Genomic DNA, 18147 nt, shown 5'->3' on the forward strand with positions numbered 1-18147 from the left:
AAGCAATCCAGTTAATCCCATTCCCCTACTCTCTTCCCATAGACCCAATGTCTTTTCCTTCTTTACAAATTTATTTCTGGCTAGACTAAAAGTGGAAGAGTACAGAACAAGTAAAACAAAATAAAGCCTAGTAGTTAATTGCCAATCATCAATAGCTTGTGCATTCTTTATACCAAAGCCTCTACCAATCACAATCAGCACTCTCCTCCCATACAATGTAAATTTGGCTTTTCCTTGAAATTGGTATCCTTGTGAATTGTCCTGACCAGCAAAATGGAAAGCTTTGACATAATGTGTCCTTTCTCAGCAATACTTAAAAACAAGTTAGTTACAACAAACCTTTGATGAAACACCACTTAGACCTCATCTTATGCTCAATATTTGGCACTATATTTGGAGAAAGACATTAAGGCCTTGGAAACGTTAGGAAGAAAATGGTACCAATGATGACAGACTTGGTTATGTGGAGAAACTGAAGTTGTTAATAAAAAAAGATATGTGCATATATAGAATACTTTTCCTAACTACCTGCCATGCCAAAGTACCTTACAGCTGGGGTGTGTAAAGTGAGGCACTGTTGTCGTGTAGTAAATGTAGCAGTCAAATTCCTCACAACAAGAATCCACAAAGAGCTGTGTGATCAAGACCAGATAATCTGTCTTTTTGACGTTGATTGAGGAATAAATACTAGCCAGGACACCAGGAATAACTTCTCTGCCATTCTTCACAGGATAGTTTACATCCACCAGAGGCAAGTGCTGCCTCAATTAAATGCCTCATCCGAAGAATAGAATAATAAAATTTCTACAGTATGGAAGCAGGCCATCAGTCCATCAAGTCCACATCGACTTTCCGAAGAGCAGCCTGTGCAGACCACACTTTACCCTATCCCTGTAACCTTGCACTTCCCACAGCTAAACTACTTAGCCTATAAATCCCTGGACACTATGGGCAATTTTGCATGGCCAATCCACCTAACCTGAACATCTTTAGACTGTGGGAGGAAACCAATGTAGACACAGAGAAATGTGCAAACTCCACAGACAGTCACCCAAGGGTGAAAATGAACCTGGATCCATGGCTCTGCAAGGCAGTATGCTAACCACTGAGCCAGTGTGCCACCCTAGATTGCACCTTCAAGACTGCAATGATCCCTCAATGTTGCTCTCAAGCATCAGCCTTCATTTTTGTTAGCAAACCATGGAGGGAACTTGAATTTGAGAGGACTTATAAGGTCTGTGAGTTACCAAGTAAACTACATCTGACACACAGTCTGACTCAAGGATCGAAGCTGCTAGCTTCCACTTTTACCGGACTTGCAGGTCCCCTAGAATTAAGAGAATACTTTAAAAAACTATTCAAATCATGAAGATTTGGAGAGAGTAAACAAAGGTAAACCTTTGTTTTAATTGCAGATGTTCACTAATTAATTAAGGTTTATAGTAATTGGCAAAAGAACCAAAATCACTATGCAGAATTTTTTTTCCAGATAATGAGTTGTTCTGACCTGGAATATATTGCCTGGACTCAAGAGAAAAACTATTCTGGAGAATTTTACAGGCGATGGGGAAAGGCAGGAAAGTAGGATTATTTGGAAAACTCTACCAAGCAACTGGTCTAGGCAAGACAGATCTCATTACTTCTTCCACTGTTGTATTATTGTGAGACTGTATGATCTAGGCTCAGGGAAGGACCTCAGTTCAAGACCAGCATATTCCTTAGAGGATGAAATTAAAAATAGCAAGATCTGGGAACCTTCGATGGCAAGAGATATTGAAAGTTTAGCCAACAAGAAAAACAAGGCCCTTGAGGAATTTAAAGTAAGTTGAAAATAATTCAAACAAGAAATTAGGAGGTGCAAAAAGGGCTAGGAAGTGTCCTGGGCATGTAAACTTAAGGACAATCCCAAGGAATTTTATGCGTATATTAGGTGCCAGGGGGTAACAAAGGAAAGGGCAGATTCACTCAAGGACAGAGGCAGGAATTTATGCATTGAACCACAGGCAGGAGGGAACATTCTTAATGAATATCTTACATCTGTATTCACCAAGGAGGAAGGGAAGGATAGGGGAGGCATGTTGATTTTGAGGAGGAGTTGGTACTGGGTTCTTGAAAGACTTGAGTGTAGGTAAATCCCCACGGCCTAGTGTGATCAATCCCAGGATACTGAAGGAAACAAAAGGAAATTGCTGGGGCCTTGACAGTCATTTTTATATCCTCTTTAGCCTCACAAGATTGAAGAATAGACAATATTGTTCTTTTGCCCAATAAGGGCAACAGGGGTAAATCAGGATAATCTAGCCTGGTCGGCCTCACATCAGTAATTAGAATCAGGATTTATTCACATTTGGAGAAGAATGAACTTATTAAAGATAGACAGCAGGATTTATGTTGGAAAGCTGACTTCTCACAAACTTGATTGAGTTTTTGAGAAAGTGAAGAAGAGTGATGAGGATAGTGCAGTGGATGTTATCTACATGGACTTTACTAAAACATCTGACAAGGTTCCTCATGGTCAGCTAGTTAAAAAGATTTGAGTCATGTGCATCTATGCTGAGTTAGAAAGTTGGGAAGAATTGACTTGTGCATGGTGGACAAAAAGTAGTTGCGGAGGGATGTTTTTCTGAGATTGGTCACCATTGATTTTCTGCAAGAATCAGTGACTTTTTTTATTACAAATAAACATGGATGAAAATATAAAAATTAAAATAACTGCAGATGCTGTCAATCAGAAACAAAAATAAAAATTGCTGGAAAAGCTCAGCAGATCTGGCAGCATCATCAATCGAGTGACCCTTCCTCAGAATGTGTGTACGCAAATGTAAGATTTTGATGTGGTCAAATGTAGGGCCTGATTTGTAAGAATGCACACAACGCAAAATTTGTGGAGTTGGAAATGGAATTTAATCAGAACAAGTAAAGGTCATTCTGTTTTGTTGACGCAAATTCACTGTAATCCGATTGATGAATTGGGGATGCTGTTTCCACAGCACAAACTATTAAAATGCATGCTGGCTGTAACATAATTATACCACCAATACTTTAAGCGCGGTTTCTCAAGCGCGATTTTTCTATAATGCAGGACTGTAGAACAACGCAACTATCACATGATGGAAGAACTGATTGTATGGGGTAATGCACTTTTGTTAGGTCAAGTGCAAGAGCAAAGTATATAGTACATGGCAGAACCCTTAGGTGCATTGATATACAGAGGGATCTTAGGTTCCAAGTTCATAGCTCCCTGAAAGTGGCAAAACAAGTAGATAGGCAGTAAAGAAGGTGTACAACATGCTTACCTTCATTAGTCAGGATACTGCGTATAAAAGTTGGCAAATCATGTGTTAGTATAAGGAGAGTTTGGACAAAACTTGGATTGCTTCTGCTACAGCATCAGAGGCTGAGGGACAACCTGATAGAAATATGTAAAATTATGACAGGCATGGATAGGGTGGATTGTCAGTCTTTTTCCCCCCCAAGATGGAAATGTCAAATACTAAGGGGCAGAGGACTAAAGTGAGAGGAGTAAAGTTTAAAGAGAGATGTGTGAGGAAAGTTCTTTAATACAGAGGCTAGCAAGTGCCTGGTACATGATATTGGGGAGGTGATAGAAACTGATACTTCAGCAAAGTTTAAGAGACATTTAGACAGACACAATGAACACACAGGAAATAGAGGGAAGCCAACAATGTGCAGGCAGGTGGGATTGGTTTATAAAAGCATCATAATCAGAACAGACATGGTGGGTCGAGGGGCCGTACTGTTCTGCGTTCTAAGTTTGAGTTTTTTGGTTTTGATTAATAATCTGCAGATTTTCTGTGCGTGAAGTTAGTAATTTATTTGCAAGTATTTCTGTAACCATGATTTCTTTTTTTGAAGTCTAGCATAGATTTTTGTGCACCACTAATGGATTTTAGTATATTTTAGAGATTGCCTTGTAATCACTAAGATAAATAATGGGGCATCAATGCTTGTTCAAAGTTTCAGGAACTGGTCTTGTTTCAAGCTGGTTGAGACAGAAAGACTTTGGTTTCAGTTTTACTTCGTGTGTTGAGTAGTCCTGTGAAGTTCTTAAATGAAGATGGTTGTATAGACCAGCGTTTTTGGAGAAGGGAAGGATATAATGAACGTAGAGTGACAAGTTAAATGTTAGCCCCAGTCCACAGAGTTAGGATAAAACCCTAAAGAGGCTACTTACAGTTGAGTACACTTGAGCTCAGGTGTATAATAACTCCAAGGAGAAACTATCCACGTGTGCGGGCCGAGAGACAGGATGCACGTGCGCGCCTGCGATGGGGGCAACAGGCAGGGCACGTGGAGGCAGGGGTGAGAGTCAGGGAGCACGGGGCAATTTGCAAACGCGAATGAAAGAGAGTTTGAGACATTTTGATAGAGGTATCCAAAGCTTACAACCCATACAATTGAAGGCACAGTTGCTGAAAACAGGATGAAAGTAGTAAAGGGTTCTGACAGCAGAACTGCAGATTGCTCAGACAGTCATGAGGGTCAAGAACATTGCAGAGAGAAAGTGTGAGGCCTTTTTTTTAATTCGGTCATGGGAAGTAGACGTCATTGGCTGGCCAACATTTTACGGCTCCTCTCTAGTTGCCTTTGAGAAGACGGTGGTGAGCTGTTGCCTTGAACTGCTGCAGTCCACCTGCTGTAAGCTGGCCCACAATGCCTTTAGGAGAGAGTTCCAGCATATTGACATAGCAACAGTGAAGGAACACTGGCATATTTCCAACTCAGGATGGTGAGTGGCTTGGAGGGAAACTTGCAGATGGCAGTGTTCTCATGTATCCACTACTCTTAATCTTCTAGATGGAAACTGTTGTGGGTATTGAAGGCATTATCTGTGGATCTTTGATGAATTTCTGCAGTGCATCTTGTAGACAGTACACACTGCTACTAAGCTTTACGGGTGGAGGGAGTGAATACTTTGTACTAGATGATGTCAAGCTTCTTGAGTGCTGTTTGGAGCACACTTATCCAGACAAGTAAGAAGCATTCCATCGCACTTTTTTTCAGAGCCATTGGAGTGCTATAGGAGACAAGTAAATGTACAGCTGATGGCACTTTACAGTGGAGGATTAGACAAGGTTTTGAAGGGGTTCAGCAATCAAGAGGCAGATATATAACATTAGTGAGCATGAGAGATTGAGAAGAGATGTTTTGGCATTCGACAATTTGATGGGATCAGGAAGTGGTTCTTGAACACAAGATGTACTAGGAGAGGACATTCCCGCAGATAAAAAAGCAAGGTGGCAGGAGATTGTGTTTTACTAACTCAGAAAGGAAACTAACATAAGCAGCATAATCAGTGCTTTTAAATTTAGTGCACTTGTTGGAGGAAGAGGTGCACACAAATGAGAATAAGACATAGATAGTCACTTATTAATCGTGGCAGTCTGTAGAATTCTGTCTCCCACAGAGTCTGTGACGGCTCTGATGAGAATTTATGATTTTGAGACCTTCTGGAGAGTTGTATTGCAAACTTGGCTGCAGTGTGGCTATGGTGATCAAAAACGTTAAAGACAAGCACTTTATTGTTATCCCTTGGCACTGGCTTTTCTGATATTGGAGGCAGTATGTCATTCCTCCAGGTGGTACTGTGTTTGAGAATTTTTGTGGAGTTTGTGAAGGGGTGACTATGTTTGATTATGGTCTTGTAGGTGTGTCATATACTTTGGTCATTTATTGTCTACCTTAAATCTTATTCTCAGTGTGGCTTTGAGCATTGGCTCTAATTCATTGTGGACTAAAGCATTTGTGGGGGCATCCAGGTGTGCTGAAGCTGAAACTTTTATTAGGTATTGACAAAATCCGGACAAGTAGAACATTCATTCAAATAAAAGAGAATAAGTGCAGGCAGCACTCGAGACAATAATTAAAACTTAACTGGTCAAAAAACTCATTAATTCATTCTATAAACTTAGCAGATGTGCGGCAGCTGGAAAATCTCAGGGATACCTGTGTGAACCAAAACAAGCACATCTGCAGGAATTGTTTCCAATGGGAGGAACTCCATCTGTAATTAATTGAACTGCCAATACTTCGGCACAGAGTGAAAGTTATCTGGATGCTTTATTTCAAGGATAGACATGCGTTCTAGGATTGCACCATCTAATTCAGTTTATGGTCAGAGACAGGAACATACAACTGAGTGAGGAAAGTCTGGGAAATGAAAAGACAGAAGTGGAGGAGACTCAACCTTTTCAAAAGTCCAGGTGACTGTGTTCCTTCTGAGATTTAGGATATCTCCTCGGGGCTGGATAGGTGCTTTGAGGATTAGGTGAGGATCCAGTGGCCATGGTCCCAAAGGTATCAATGACATTGCGACTCAAAGTGATCAGACTAGGAAAGCAATTCTGCTTATTATCGGAGTCAACAGCACATTTGAATGGGGTAACTAATATTAGAGTGTTAAACTGAAGAAATTCTGAACTGGGAATAGATGCTTTTTCTTTTAAAAGAAGCATTCCTGCTTGCCATTTCCTTCTCCTTAAATTCTTTGAAGATGTGACAAAACACATAGATGAAGGTGGGGCAGTGGATGTTGTGTACATGGATTTTAGCAAAGCGTGTGGAGGGCTGTTGTAGGTTGCAACAGGATATTGACAAGATGCAGAGATGAGAAGTTGCAGATGGAGTTCAACCTGGAAAAGTGTGAAGAGATTCATTTGGGAAGGTTGAATTTGAATGCAGAATACAGGGTTAATGAAAGCATTCTTGGCAGTATGAAGGAACAGAGGTATCTTGGAGTCCATGTCCATAGATCCCTCAAAATTACCGCCCAAGTTGATAGGGCTGTTAAGAAGGCATTGGTGTGTTGGCTTTCATTAGCAGGGGGACTGAGTTTAAGAGCCATGAGGTTATGCTGCAGCTTGACAGAGTCCTAGTTATTCCAAGTGTGATCTATTGTGTTCAGTTCTGGTCACCTCATTATAGGAAAGATGAGGATGCTCTAGAGAGGGTACAGAGGAGATTTGCCCTCTGGTATGTCTTATGAAGAAAGGTTGAGGGAGCCAAGGCTTTTCTCACTGGAGCAAAGAAGGGTGAGAGGTGACTTGATGGAAGTGTACACGATGATGAGCGGCGTAGATAGCCATTTCTTCCCTGGGAGAAACTCTATCACAAGGGGGCATAACTTTGATGTGACTGGAGGAAGATTCGGGGAGATGTCAGAGGTAGGTTCTTTACACAGAGAGTAGTGAGTGCATAGAATGTACTGCCAGCAGTGGTAGTAGAGTCAAACGGGGACGTTTAAGCAACTCTTGGAAAGGCATATGGAAAAATAGCTCAATGAAGGATATGTAGGTTAGTTTGCTCTTATAGTAGGATAAAAGTTTGGCACAATATCAAGGGCCGAAGGGCCAGTACTGTGCTGTACTGTTCTATGTCTCTGAAGCCTTGCTGTGAGCGAGGCTTCTGGAGTCAAATGGTGAGCGGCAGATGGGAAAACTTCAAAAGTAATTTAAAAAGCTCATTTCTGCACATTATTACTTAATCTTCTTCTATTTAGGAACTTTAATCCTACCTCTTTCACTAAGGTTTTGATAATCTGTCTCCTTTATACCTCCTTTTGCAAACTGGTATCATACTTTCTTTAACAATCCAGTGAAACACATTTAATTACTTGAAAGATTTTGGTCAGATGCAACTTGCTCCTGTTATGAATTGAATAATTGACAATCCTGTTACATTGAATTCCCTTCCTTGTCATATCGAAGATAGCAAGGGTAGCAAGCAGAGGGACTGTTGGTCAGAAGGGAATAATAGAGATTAAATTCCCATTTACCTTCTTTGTCTATCCGAAACCCAAACTCATCATATTGGATTTCTGACTCTTCTACAGAGTCTTTCTTCTGAAGGGAAAACAGAACAGAGGTGGATTAGTTCCATACAATGTTTCCAACCAGCACCTCAACATCCAAGAGATAGGAGACTGTAAAAGATGACGATATTAATTAGTGACACCATTTGAAACAAAGCAAGTTCCACCAGCAAGATTAAAAGCAAATAAATTACAAGCGAATCTATCCAATGCAATGTTAGCATTCATTTAGAGAGGGATACAAGAGCATGTACTGCTGAGGCTGTATAAACCTCTGGTCAGATTGCATTTGGAATATTATGAGAAGTCCTGGGCCCCGTATCTAAGGAGGGATGTGGTGGTACTGGATGGGATCCAGAGGTGGTTTACTAAGCACAACCTCGGGCATGAAAGGCTTGTCATATGAGGAACAGTTCAGGACTCTGGATCTGTCGAAGGAACAGAGGGGATATCATTGAACTTACAGAATACTGATGGGCCTGGATAATATGGACATGGAGAACGTGCTTCCACAAGTAGGATAGACTAGGACCCAACTGCACAACCTCAGAATGAAGGTACAGCCATTTAGGACTAAAGAAGAAGAATTTCTTCAGCTAGAGGGCGGTGAATCTGTGGAACTCATTTCCACAGAAGGCTGTGGAGTTCAAGTCATTGAGTGTATTTAATACAAGCAAGATAGATAACTCTCAGTTAGGAAGGGGATCAAAGGTGACGGAGAAGGCAGGATAATAGGGTTGAGAAACTTATGAGCATGATCAAATAGTGGAGCAGATTTGATGGGCGAAGTGGACTAATTCTGCTCCAATATCTTATGGTCTATGGTGTTAAGGCCAGTTCAGCAAAGGAGTCTTCGACCTTGGGGTTGTCTCTGCTCCAACAGAGTTTAACTGTGGAACTTCAAAAGTAAAATGCTTGCATCAAGCATTCTTCAGATAGCTGCAGAAAAGACCAAGTGTTTCTGAAACCTCCTATACTGCTTCTGAAAACCTCTTCAAGACACTAGAATTACCCAAAAGATCAACTAATAAATCGCCAATCAGATTAAATTGCAGTAAATTACATCCACACGTACAAGACATCAACCAAGACATGTAATAGAACAGACAAAACATTGTGGATGCTGGAATTCTAAAATCAAAACAGAAAATGGTAGAAATACTCAATCAGTAGATCAGGTAGCTTCTATGAAGAGAAAATCAGAATTAATATTTCAGGTCATAACCTTTTGGAAATCTGGACTCTGTTCAAATCTCCACAGTATTGCCAACTACGTCAGAAGTACCAAGGAAGACAAACATCTCTAGTTGTTCACCCTCCCCAGAAGAACATCCTGTAGCCATTTTGTGACATCAATACCCCTAGCACAAGGAAGGCAACATACCATCCTGGAGTTATATCGACAGCCAAAGAAATGACTGCCTGCTCTACTGAGTAAAAAAATCACGATTAGCATTACCCTTCCACATTTTTTCTTCCTTCCTATCAACTGGGTTCACTAGGCTTCATTAGTAGAGTAGAGAGTATGAAAGGTAATGCTGAACTTACATAGGTCACTAGTTAATCTTCAGCTGCATCCTGTAGATCTCTGGGTGCGACACATTAAACAGGATGTGAACTTGTTGAGTGCAGAACAGGTTTAGGAGAGTGGTTCTAAGGATAAAATCTTCAATTACGTAGGGAGCTGGGAGACATGGATAAGCCGACAGCTTTTCCCCATGGCAGGTGAGTCTAAAACTAGGGGGTGTAGGTTTAAAATGAGAGGGGAGAGATACAAAAGAATACAGGAGGGCATTTTTTTTCCCCACACAGAGGGTGGTGAGCATTTGGAACAGGCTCCCAGAGGTTGTGGTGCAAGCAAGTACAATTTTGTCATTTAAGAAACATTTAGACAGGTACTTGAATTGGATAGGTTTGGACCAATATGGACCACACGAAGGTAAATGGGACTAGTTTAAAATGTGAAAACTGGATGGCATGGGCAAGTTGGGCCAAAGGGCCTGTTTCCATGTTATAGATTGCTATGACTATTTGAGAAAGGTGATAAGAAAAAGCTAAGGAACTATAGACTGGTAAGCCTGACATCGGTGGTGGGCAAGTTGCTGGCAGAATACCGAGGGACAGGATTTACATGTATTTTGGAAAGGCAAGGATTGATTAGGGATGGTCAACATGGCTTTGTGCATGGGAAATCATGCCTCACTAACTTGATTGAATCTTTTGAAGAAACAAGAGAGCAGAGCAGTGGACATGATCTAGGTGGACTTCAGTAAGGTGTTCGAGAAAGTTCCTCATGGTAGACTGGCTAGCAAGGTCAGATCACATAGAATACGGGGAGAACTAGCCATTTGGATACAGATCTGGCTCAAAGGTAGAAGACAGAAGGTGGCCGTGGAGGGCGGCTTTTCACACTGGAGACCTGTGACCCGTGGTGTGCCACAAGGATTGGTGCTGGGTCCGCTACTTTTCATGTTTAAAATGAATGATTTGGATGTTACTTCTTCACAAAACTCAAACAAAACCTGCACATCTTTGGACTGTGGGAGGAAACCAGAGCACCCGGAGGAAACCACACAGACACTGGGAGAATGTGCAAACTCCACACAGACACAAACTCCACACAAGGCTGGAATTGAACCTGGGACTCTTGTGCTGTGAAGTAGCAGTGCTAACCACTGAACCATCCTGCCGCCCCAATGTAGACATTAAGGAACACTGAAATTCTCGCTAATCTCTCACATCTGACAGGAAGAGCACATCACTCCACTAAAACCATCTGCAGCTTAAACAATCTACAGACGCAGAACATACCCAAAAAACAATCACAACACAATTTCGCAAAAACTCAACATTAGCACAGACTTACTGCTCAAAAGCAATGGTCTAGGATAATTGTTACATTAAAAATTTAATGCAGAGGCAGATCTCAGTAATACATGAAAAAAATACTCTCACCTTACTCTCTGTTATAGATTTACAAAAAAAATTAAGATTTTAAGTTTTGGAAGTCTTAAAATCAAACAATTAGCTGAGCAGGCTCTGAAACCACTGGTCACTCCCAGCTGCTGTGGTCTCTGAAGGTCAGCTGTGAACATGCACTGCGCTGTTTGTTTCTCTCTGACAGATCTCCAGAGATGTTTGTAATTTCACAGTCAGTCAGTTAGCTGTGAAAGTTCGCAGCTTGATTCTTTTGATGAATTCTTGATGATTTCTGGAGCTGTACTCCAACCTCTCCATGTGGTCATTCTCACAAAACTTCATCTCCTTCTCGCTCTTTTTCCTCTTATTTAAAGTATTGTTGTTTTTGATTTTTTTTCCAAGTACCAAAAACAATGCAACACTCTTAAAACAGTGATTACTGCTCAAAGAAAGTGTGGAAATCAGCTCTACCACTGGGAAAAAAACCTCTAAAAACAAAGGAGCAGCACTTACAGCCAGAATCCTCTCCTGACCATTATTTTATTTTCACCGGAATCAAAACATTAACTCTCTTTCCTCACCACAGATGCTGGCAGACCTGCTTAGTTTTTTCTAGCAATTTTTGTTTGTGTTTCAGATTTCCAGCATCCACAATTTTTTGTTTATATTAGAATGCATTTTGCCTTGTTCCTTTACTATGACTAAATGATGAAGATGGGTTACGATAACTTTATAGGCACAAGCCTTTAGGTTTCTCCTGGCTGTAAAAACAAGGCAATAAATTAGTATGAAAATTGAATCTGATGTATACAATGAGATCCTCTCTTACCTGGGAATACTTGGTCAGTGCATCCTGTGGCCACATGCTAGGAGTCAATGCTGTAAATGGGCCACTGACTGATGGTGTAAAACTCCCTGTTAAAAGAGATCAGACATATAGGATAAATATCAAGATACCTGCAGTAAGAAGGCAAAAACACAAGCAGATATTAAATGTTATCTCAGATAATTTGAGAACAGACAAAAAAAGAGAGAGAGAATCTTCAGTACAGACTTGGTTCATTCAGATACATATAACTTGGTGTTGTAATTATTTTGTGTAAAGGTCTGTGCGATTCAGGAAGCATGGAGTTAATTCAAGTTGGAAGTTCAAAGATCGTGACCTATGTTAAATTAGTTGATCTCAGTCAAGACAGAAAAAGGATTTGCATTTCTGCAATACCTTTCATAACAGGATGTCCCTAGGGGTTTTGCACCCAATGAGGTGCAATCACTGGCATGGGGAAAGGCTGGAGTCAACTTGTGCACTAAAAGCACCCACAACAATGTTAAAACGATCAGATAATCCACTTCAATGATGAATAAATATTGGCCATCGTGCTGGGAAGAACTCCCTCAATAAATTATTCTTGGATCTTTCACATTCATCTGACAGGGTAGGTGGGTTCTTAGACTTCTTTCCTTAAGACTGCATCTCCAGTAGGGTGGCACTCACTCAGAACTGCAATGGGACAGTCAGCTTTGAAGTTTTACACTCAGGTCCTGGACTTGAACACACAACATTCTGGCTCAGAGGTGACAGTACCACTCTTAGCTGACTTTGCCAGCAGGAAAGTAGTTAAAAATGCTGCAGTTGTTTTCAGTAACACTGAGCGAGGCAGGGGTAAAAACATTGGGTGGAATGCCCAACATGAAGGAATGACCTGCTAGCATTCTCAGTTTCTAAACTTCCACATGAAGGACAGCCACTGAGGTAAGATAATAAAGAGCTGCCAAGACCTAAAGAGGTTTGGCAGAGGATCCAAAGAGATGACAGCAGTAATGTATGTCAACTCAGTCCTTGAGAATTGCACCATGCAGGACTTTCCAGTTCTCATTGAAACTACCAGAATTAGCATTCAGACAGTTGGTGAATTGATAACTTCAGCCATTCTGTGCAAATTTTCTGAATCTTGCCAAACATATATTTGTTACCCATTAATGATTTAATCATTTAAAGCTGCCACTGTGCCTGAAAAAAAAATTAAGGATCAATGGGAACAGTGCCCTTCGTAACACACCACATCTTGTTTCTCAGGACTAGTCGAGGTTTTGAAAAAGGCTACTTGAGGGCAATGTTTTGCTTTCATAGGGACCCCTTGTCCATTCTCAACAACTTCTTCAGTAGTGATACAGTTACTCAATAAAAACTACGTTGTGTATGCATATTTGGGTGTATGGGAAATTTAGGACTTAGCTAAAGCAGAATTGGAAGTGTTGATCAATATTCACACCAACTATTACCAGGCCATCAAACTTAAGTCCACAACATGAATAAAAACATTAATTGCGTAGCCTTTACAATATTTAAATTGGCACAAGGCAAAAGTTATTTTCAAATCCATTCCTTTTTAAAAAAACTGGCATACATTGCTATACATAAAAAGTCACCCGAGTACAGGGTTGGGAATCCATGGAACTGTACCTTATGAAATATGGAAAAAAATTTCAAAATCTATGAACACAGTGCTGCAAGAAAAAGCCAACCTTCAGAACAGGGTTCAGAAAAGACTAACAAGGATGTTGACAGGGTTGGAGGATTCGAACTGTAGGGAAAAGCTGAACAGGCTGGGGCTGTTTTCCCTGGAGTGTCGGAGGCTGAGGGGTGACTTTATAGAGGTTTACAAAATTATGAGGGTTATGGATAGGATAAATAGGCAAAATCTTTTCCCTGGGGTCAGGGAGTCCAGAACTAGAGGGCATAGTTTAGGGTGAGAGGGGAAAGATATAAAAAAGACCTATAGGGCAACTTTTTCATACAGAGAGTGGTACGTGTATGGAATGAGTTGCCAGAGGAAGTGGTGGAGGCTGGTACAATTGCAACATTTAAGAGGCATTTGGATGGGTATATGAATAGGAAAGTTTGGAGGGTGCTGGCAGGTGGTACTAGTTTGGGTTGGGATACCTGGTTGGCATGGACGGGTTGGACTGAAGGGTCTGTTTCCATGCTGTACATCTCTATGACTATGATTCTATGACAAATACACAGCAATAATTCAGACAGTGGCTAAGCATGAAGGATTCAACATCATCTGGCTGCTATCATGAGACAATGATGCAGGGAAATATCTGATGCAATCAAGTGATTGGTCACCTAACACAACAGTATTAGAACATGGCTCCTGTTACTATGACAAGTTCCCATTGAGGAGGAAATAGATTATTCAAAATAACTCAAACCTTTGTCCAGCTGGGGCCAGGTGCTGCTGCTGTGTCATTTCCAAACAACAGGAGAGATGTTTCCATGGAAAAGGGCTGCATTGTTTCACTGACTATACTTTGATGAACTGAATATGAACTACACAAAGGAGGCTTAGCCTTCACACATCCTGAACAGCAGGAAAATGTTTGATGTTATTTCTTTATATTTGAGATGAATCATCATAAAAGGGGTGGAACTAAAGTAACTTGTGAGAAGAACGGTCAGCCTTAGTGAGGCTTACAATCAATACCAGACAGACCTGCTGTGTTAGAGCCTATAAATGTTTGAGTCAAATCATATTGACCTTGGTCTGGAGGGTCAGGAACAGTCAACCTGGGTCATGAACCTACTGTTTTCTTGGAAGCAGCAACCTCACAAAGGACTGCAAGTTACCAGCCAAATCCAAGGGATTGAGAGGATTAGGTAACCTCAGAGTAACAACTAAATCCAGAAGTATAAATCTGAATTAAGTGAGGTTCAGATAGAAACTTGGGGTTTTGCCTGTGGTTTGTAGTTTGCCTTCAAAGCTTTTTTAATAAGTCGTGGTGACTGTGAAATTCCAATGGGGGCCATATTTAAATCATCGCCATATTTAAACTGGAAACACAAATGAACATGTTGTGCCTTTTGGACCAGCTTAGAGGTATTGTATCAAGTATCAAGGGTTTCATTTTAATAAACAAGTTTGTGGCTGTGTTATATAGGTGTGTAACTTTGTTCCTTACAAAATCCTAAAGTCCAAGAACCATTTAAAGGGGAAACAAGAACTCAAGACAAACTTTCTGTAGACTGGTGAAGTCACAGCTAAGCATTTGCACATTTGCCTCGAACACAGTCACTGTACCTCAAATAATTCAAGGGATGGGAGATGTTTTGAGATGAGATAACTCGCAAATGTAAACCTTTATGAAATAAACTATCAACCACCACTTGGAAAAGTGTGCTGATACTCAAACCTTTCTTCCAGGTTGCCACATAAGTTAATGAGCTGAAAATGTGTTGCTGGAAAAGTGTAACAGGTCAGGCAGCATCCAAGGAACAGGAGATTCGACGTTTCGGGCATAAGCCCTTCTTCAGGATTCCTGAAGAAGGGCTTATGCCCGAAACGTCGATTCTCCTGCTCCTTTGATGCTGCCTGACCTGCTGCGCTTTTCCAGCAATACATTTTCAGCTCTGATCTCCAGCATCTGCAGCCCTCACTTTGTCCACATAAGTTAATGATTTAACCAAAGCTTACAAAGTCCCCTTTAACTGGTTTGTTAGAATCAAGTTAACACTAATCAGGTTCCTAGACTCAACAACAACTATGATTTACTCCAAATAAGTACATTTTAATCACCATCTATGAACTATCTAATGAGCTCTATCAACACGAGTTTTAGCTCTATGAGCTAATACTCCAATTTGCTTTTAAAACTGCTACAAACACATACAGACAAACAAATAAATAAACAGAAAAGGAAGCATGAGGCGGCTTTGGAAAAAAGGTTTACCAGGATGTTACCTGAATTGGAGTGTATTAGCTGTGAAGGAGAAGTTGGACAACCTTGGGTTATTGTTGCTACAGCTTCAGAGACTGAGGGGTACTTTGATAGAAATATTTAAAATGATGAGAGGCACGGTTAGGGCGGATAGCTGGAGTCTTTTTTTCTGGGTTGAAAATGTTAAATACTAGGGGACCTAGGTTTACGGTGAGAGGGGGAGAAAGTTTAAAAAGTGAGACATGAGCCAAGTTTTATACACAGAGGGTGGTAGGTACCTGGAACACGCTACTAAGGGAAAGAGGTAAAAGCAGATACAAAAGTAACATTTAAGAGGCAGACAGACACATGAGCAGGCAGGGAATTGAGGGATACGGACCATTTGCAGGCAGATAGGATTGGATTAGGAATGACATCATGGTCAGCGTAGACATGATGGGCCAAAGGGCCTGTTCCTGTGCTGTACTGTTCTCTGTTTTAGAATGGCGGAACAAGCTCAATTGGCCTACTTCTCTTCACAGCTTTTACGTTTCCGAAATCCTGCAGTCTTAAACTGGAGATTCCATACGCTTTTGCAGGAAATTCATTATTCAGTTTTGCTGTTTCAGTTAGCTGAATAATCCTTTGTTGATAGCAGTTTTAAGTCTGCTGTAGAAATTTACTCTTACTTGCAACTTCTCAGCTTCCATCTCTGCAGCCACCGCATTCCCCTTTTCAACACATCTTCCCTCCAGTTTGTAGCTCTTTTCCGCCCTGTGCCAGCCCCTCAACCCTGTGACAATGCTGCTCCTTTAACAAGGTTATGTTGTCTTTGTTTTTTTTTCCCCAGAGGTATAATAGACACAAACTCCAAAATATCTGGGTTTGGGTGAGTTTTAGGGTCAGTTTGATAATAGCTAACAGATACTGCCTCAGGAAAAGTGCTTTCAAGTTTAAAAAAAAATTTGTACAACGAAAGGAGAGTGGCCAGTTCTGCCAGCTCAGCTTTTCTCTGGTTTGGTTTTAGCATTAGTGTTTTAAAGCTGCTGGACCCAAAAAAGCAGGTCCTTGATGGTACTCTCTCTCTCTGACTTCTCTCCTGTAAGACCCTGTGCTTGATTTTACTTTTTGTGCCAAGGGGTGTTTATGTGGATTGTAGTAAGTATTTGGAACAGCATCCTTAAGTTGGGATAATCTTTGGTTTTTCGGATAGATTAAGTTATTTGGTATTCTGCTGTCTATTGTTTCTACTTCATTCAGGAATCTTGTAAATAAATTCTGATATGTTTAAAACTAAGTAGTTTGACCAGCTGTATCTCTCCAGGGACATTAATGTTACACCTGCTTAAAAGAACTAACAAAGTTAGGGTCTAGGCTACTTTCTTGAAGTGTTTTGAGGGGGTCTGGCCTGGTCCATGACAACCCCATTACATCTCCTTTCTTCCCACTCCCAGCCCTGGCTTTGCAAAACCACGCCTCCGCCTCATCAGTGGCGCAGGTATTTGGATAAAATACAGACAGGTGCAAGTTGCAGCATACAGATGCAGACATGTCCAGAAACACAAACGGATGCACACAGGAAGATGGAGACACTAATCTATTAAAACAGAGAAGTAGGCGAGCAAACAGGCACATCATACATAGAACTTACAGCACAAAAACAAGCCATTCAGTCCAAACAATCCTTGATGGCTTTTATGGTCCACTGAAGCCACTTCTCATTTTATCATTGTAACTCCAGCTCTTGCATACTAATCCAACGATGTCCAACGTACATCTACTATGCAGTTCAGCCACTTCCCGCTCAAGAATTTGGCATTCTCACCACTCTGGTAAAATAGCTGCTTCTGAACTCTCTACTGGATTTCATTGTTACATTCTTATACTGACAGCCTTTAATTATTTCCCCACAAGAGCAAGCCTTCTTTCGCTACTAACTCTATCAATTTTAAAGACCTCTAAGTCATTCCTCAACCTTTATTTTTCAAGAATAAGAAAGAGTCTGTTCATCCGCTCTGGATAGCTGCATCCACACTTTGTGGTCATGTCCTTAAAAATTATATCAGTATATAGGACAGGCAATGTGGTATTGTTATTCAAGAAGGGAGGAAAGGGTGCACCAGGGCAGTCAGTCTACCCTCACTGGAAACAATTGGAAAGAATTCCGAGACTGAATTAATCTACATTTGGTGAGGCAGGGATCAATCAACAACAATCAGCATACCTTTGTTAAGGAGGTCATGTCTGACTAACTTGACTGAATTTTTCAAAGGTGACCTGGGGTGTAGATGAGGGCAAAGCATTTGATGTCATCTGTTTGGACTTCAAGCTTTTTGATGAAGTTGCACATAGACTGAGTGAAGATAAGAGCCCATGAGATTCTCAGAAATTTGGCAAATTGAATCTAGAATGGGCTGAGTGACAGGTAGCAGAGAGTGATTGCTGAAGCATGTTTTAGAGATTGAAAGCCCATGTCCAGTGGAGTTGTGCAGGTATTAGTGTTGTGGCCACTGCAGTTTTTGGTATATATAAATAATTTAGACTTAAAATGTAGGAAGGCTGATAAGTAAGATTGTGGATGAACTGAAAGTTAGTCGGGTAGTATCCAATGAGGATAAACTACAGGAGGATATGGTTGAGCTGGTCATATGGGCTGATCAGTGGCAAGTGGAATTCAATCCAAATAAGTGAGTGTG

General features: G+C 40.9%; 1 protein-coding gene across 2 annotated transcripts in view; it reads right to left on the reverse strand.

Annotated features, from left to right (window-relative positions):
* Positions 1-18147, reverse strand: part of sgsm3 (small G protein signaling modulator 3) — a 184173-nt gene that overhangs the window by 134639 nt on the left and 31387 nt on the right. For both annotated transcript variants that reach the window (XM_060849368.1, XM_060849367.1), the window contains 2 exons: positions 11580-11665; positions 7796-7862 (listed from right to left, as the gene is read on the reverse strand). In XM_060849368.1, coding sequence (XP_060705351.1) covers positions 7796-7862; positions 11580-11615 — 103 coding nt within the window. In that variant the 5' untranslated portion in view covers positions 11616-11665. The remainder of the gene's footprint in view (positions 1-7795; positions 7863-11579; positions 11666-18147) is intronic.

This window comes from Hemiscyllium ocellatum, chromosome 33, assembly GCF_020745735.1.
Source record: "Hemiscyllium ocellatum isolate sHemOce1 chromosome 33, sHemOce1.pat.X.cur, whole genome shotgun sequence".
NCBI classification, from domain to species: Eukaryota; Metazoa; Chordata; class Chondrichthyes; order Orectolobiformes; family Hemiscylliidae; genus Hemiscyllium; species Hemiscyllium ocellatum.